The 4,933-nt window shown below is 51.3% G+C and overlaps 1 protein-coding gene across 1 annotated transcript; it reads left to right on the forward strand.

The window, feature by feature from the left end:
• The first annotated feature begins 454 nt into the window (after positions 1-454).
• On the forward strand, positions 455-2,914 carry LOC123102935 (exocyst complex component EXO70B1). Its single transcript, XM_044524421.1, has one exon. It carries the CDS (start codon positions 477-479, stop codon positions 2,634-2,636), a length of 2,160 nt encoding a protein of 719 aa, XP_044380356.1. The 5' UTR covers positions 455-476; the 3' UTR covers positions 2,637-2,914.
• Positions 2,915-4,933: the final 2,019 nt, after the last annotated feature.

The raw sequence follows: 4,933 nt of genomic DNA on the forward strand, positions 1-4,933 counted from the left end.
CCAGTCACATCGGTCTAACCGGCATGAATTCAAGTAGTCAGTGTACGGCCGATGAGGGTTTTGGGTGAAATTGCTCAGTCGGGCGTCTACATGACGGACATTTGAACATCCGCGAACCTCCAACCGGTTTGTTTTCGATTTATGGGATTTTAAACGTGCAAATCAATCCACGGACATTTGATACACGAGTAAAGGTACACCTATCTAACGTTTGTTACGTTTCTTACGTACCATCCTATTTGGCGGTTTCACATTGATCAATAGTTGGCGGCACGGGCCCACCTTGAAGTTCAGGGGGCAGTTTAAGTAATGGGAAAGGGATTTACGTAGGTTTATTATAAGGAGAATCATAATGTAGGTGTAGCATTTTCGTTGATACAACGTGTTTGAACTGCACGGTGGAGACATTTAGGCGTATGTTGATGCAGGGCGTTGGAGTTGCCATAAGCAGAGTCAGAGAGACGAGACCCTTTCAAATGGTGGAGCACCGTCCCGGCCCTCAACCTCCGGCCTCTCTCTCCTCCATTCTCTCTCCACCTCTGCATGCCAACCCAGCAACGCGCGCGGACCACCAACAACTATTGAGCATTACGACGCGCCCCGCCCCGATCGCCATTCTCTTGCCACGATCCGGCTCTTTCCCCCAAGAAATGGACAGCCGGAATCAGGCGCCGCAGAAGTCCAGCAGCTTCTCCTCGGCCTCCAGCAACAAGGCCCGGGAGGTCGACCGCAACCTCTCCCTCGGCACCCTCCGGCATGGCGACCACGACCGGAGGGGCGCCGCCGCCACCTGGGAGCAGATCAAGGAGGAGTGCGAGGACGAGGAGGAGGACGGCTGCGGCGACCCGGGCGTGTCCGAGTTGTCGGGGGAGATCGACGCGTTTATCGCGGGCCTGGACGGCCAAGCGCCGCTGAGCCTCCCGGAGGCGACGCTCGAGAAGTTCGCTGCCGCCGTCGAGCTGCGGATCGCGCACACGGAGAACTCGCGGGATAAGTGGGCCAATGGCGAGCCGCCGGTGCTTGCGGCCATCGCGCGCATTTCGGCCCTCGCGTCCGCGCTCGCCAAGAACCCGGAGGCCAGCAGCAAGTACGTCTCCGGCGCGCACCGGGTCACCGCCGTGCTGCAGCGTGCCATGGCGTTCCTCGAGGACGAGTTCCACGCGCTGCTCGAGCCCAAGACGGAGACCTGCAAGTCGATAAGACGGCCGCCTTCGTTCGAGCAAGGCGGACACGAGGCCGACCGGTGCGTCCTCCGACCACCCGACACCGCCCCTGCAGCGGCGGAGCCCAAACCGCCGTACACGCCGGAGACCATGGAGCGGCTCCGGTCCATCGCCGACATCATGGTGGCCGCCGGGTACGTGACGGAGTGCACGCAGATGTTGCTGGTGGCACGCCGGAACGCGTTCGACGCGTCGGTGCGCGCGCTCGGGTACGAGAAGTCGAGCATCGACGACGTCGTGCGGATGACGTGGGAGGCGCTGGAGACCGAGATTGTGACGTGGATCAAGGCGTTCAGGCACACCATCAACGTGGGCCTCTCGACGGAGCACGACCTCTGCGGCCGCGTCTTCAGCGGCTGCCACGCCAGCGTCGGCAGAGGCGTCTTCGCCGACCTGGCCCGCTGCATCATGCTCCACATGCTCGACTTCACGGAGGCCGTGGCCATGACACGCCGCTCCGCCGAGAAGCTCTTCAAGGTGCTCGACATGTACGAGGCCGTCCGCGACTCATCCCCGGTCATCGACGCCTTCCTGTCCGCCTCCGCCGACGACGAACCCGCGGCCGGCAACGCCCTGGCGGACCTCAAGACCGAGATCGCGTCTGCACGTTCCCGGATCGGCGAGTCGGCGGCCAGCATCTTCTGCGAGCTGGAGAGCTCCATCCGCGCGGACGCCGGCAAGCAGCCGGTCCCCGGCGGCGCCGTGCACCCGCTGACCCGCTACGTGATGAACTACCTCAAGTACACGTGCGAGTACAACAGCACGCTGGAGCAGGTGTTCCGGGAGCACCGGCGGAACGACGCCGTGGACGGGGAGGACAACAACCCGTTCGCGGCGCAGCTGATGGAGGTGATGGAGCTCCTCCAGGGGAACCTGGAAGGGAAGTCGCGGCTGTACAAGGACCCGGCCCTGAGCAGCATCTTCTTGATGAACAACGGGCGGTACATGCTGCAGAAGATCCGGGGGTCGCCGGAGACGAACGCGATGCTGGGCGAGACGTGGGCGCGGAAGCAGTCGACGAATCTGCGGCAGTACCACAAGAACTACCAGCGGGAGACGTGGAACCGGGTGCTCACCCTGCTCCGCGATGACGGCGTGCTCACCGTGAAGGGCCATGTGCAGAAGACGCTGCTCAAGGAACGGTTCAAGCAGTTCAACTCCGCCATGGACGATATCCAGAAGACGCAGGGGGCGTGGGTGGTGAGCGACGAGCAGCTGCAGTCGGAGCTCCGGGTTTCCATCGCCGCCGTGGTGGTGCCTGCGTACCGGTCGTTCCTGGGGCGGTTCGCGCAGACATTCAGCGCCGGGAGGCAGGCGGAGAAGTACGTGAAGCTGAGCGCGGAGGACCTGGAGGGGATCATCGACGAGCTCTTCGACGGTAACCCCTCGTCCATGAGTAGGAGGAGGACGTAATAAACCCCAGCAGCAGCAATTGATCGATCGATTGTGTTTAAAAGGGAATCATTTGACCGATCGGGCTAATTCTTGGTTTAAGAAATGTACTATTGTATTATTAATTAATCGTTTATCGTTTTTGTCTTGTTTTTTGCTGATTATATGAAAGAAAAGAATGTTACTCTAAATCGGTTTAAGAGGTGATGTATTTACTTACTGCGTTTCTCAGGGCAGATAGATGTATGTATGTATTGTATCCATTAATCCACGTATTAATTAAAACTAAAATCTGTTCATTTACTTGCGAATCATATGTATTTTTCATCCCCTGTTTGCTGGAGTAATACAAATGCTGGAATTCATCGGCATTATCGCATTGTTTCCCAAGATGAGAGAAATTCATGCCAAGAACATGCAGGTTTTAGAATTCATCGACAATTTTTTTGTCTCCGTTTTAGAAAAAGAAAATCTGACAATTTTCATTGACGGCGTCGAAGTTTGCTCCTATGTTTGCTGAGAAAATAAATCCATCGTCATCATTCTCCCTGAGCAAACGCCATTAGCATCACTTGAGCAAGCGACTCCGACCCCCCCCCCCCCCCCCCCAAATAGAGGTCGCGTGAAGCCACAACAATATCTACGCCAATCACTCAACCACCTGCAACGAAGGGTAGCACAACTCTGATTTTAAAGAGAGCTGCGAAGAAGAACTATACAAAGCTGGTGCCGTGGATGATCACCTAACAGACCACCTGTCGCCCGTCATTGTTACCACATGGATCCCGCTGCAGTAACTAACAAACTGAAGGAAATATGCCCTGGAGGCAATAATAAAGTTGTTATTTTATATTTTCTTATATCATGATAAATATTTATTATTCATGCTAGAATTGTATTAACCGAAAACTTGATACATGTGTAGATACATAGACAAAACACCGTGTCCTTAGTAAGCCTCTACTAGACTAGCTCGTTAATTAAAGATGATTAAGTTTTCTAACCATAGACATATGTTGTCATTTGATGAAGGGATCAGATCATTAGGAGAATAATATAATGGACAAGACCCATCCGTTAGCTTAGCGTATTGATCGTTCAGTTTTATTGCTATTGCTTTCTTCATGTCAAATACATATGTAGCGACCCGACCTGAATGGATCGAAGTTTCTGTGCTTAAATGTCATCCTTGGATCGGTATGCTGACACACAGTACTCGAGGATTTATAATAGAGGTAAATCACATGTATAGAATAACGTAAATATTATCACCTCAATCCATATAGCGGAAGAAACAACAAAGCTGTGGAGTCCCAAAAACACAAACGGCAAAGTTGAATGTAGACATCGTAACCCTAACATATCATTTACTCGTCGTAAGAATCCTGCAACATGAGATGTTACAGCCATATAGGCCAGTACATTGAATGTACTGGCAATTTCACACCATAAAGTAATAATGAGAATTGTCTATCTTTATATGCATATTTGGCTGGTGGAGGCTCTAATTTTAAATTTTACATAAAGCTAATTTTTCTCTACAACAAAGGAATATATTTTATTTACTACTAAGTTAAATTACCCATATTGAGAAGGTAACCCCAACTCAATCCCAAAATCATTAATAGCCCAACAATTTCATTAAATAGAGTGATGAGATCAACCAATAATTCAAATACCATATACTCAAAGTCGTCCACAACCGGGGACACGACTAATCATGATTAGTTTGTACACTCTGCAGAGGTTTGCACACTTTTCCCCATAAGACTCGACACATCCATGATCGGATGATCGAGACATAGTCTTTTTTGAAGCATTAACTCTTTACTCTGGGTAGACAGTACCACCTACTTTCCCCTACATCTGTTAGCCTACCACTGAAAGAGGTCACACAGCTTACTCAACTATGCCAGAGTGCATAATGGCTTGTGGCTGCACACGGAAGTTTCTGAGCATGAATAATATTATGATCCCTTTGAGCCTGGGTGGCATACCATAGGACGATCACACAGGTACTTCGGGATATCCTAGGACAACACTGGATTACTCCAGATGCCCGCAACCAATCCACCCAGATATGTATTAAAGTAGCCACCTTAAGTTTGCCTTAGTTAAAATCTCTCACAACTTACATGAATCTCACATACCAATCCCGTATACGAGCATGGCTAAGCAATATGTAACAAACGTATAATCCCGGGGTTGATAAAAGACAATAGGTTCCTACCTCATCAACTACTTAACCATAACCACATGTTCACAATCCTACTCATGCAATGTTTGAGGGTTAAAAACTAATACATAAAAACTGGATA

Source organism: Triticum aestivum, chromosome 5A, assembly GCF_018294505.1.
Source record: "Triticum aestivum cultivar Chinese Spring chromosome 5A, IWGSC CS RefSeq v2.1, whole genome shotgun sequence".
Classification (NCBI taxonomy): domain Eukaryota; kingdom Viridiplantae; phylum Streptophyta; class Magnoliopsida; order Poales; family Poaceae; genus Triticum; species Triticum aestivum.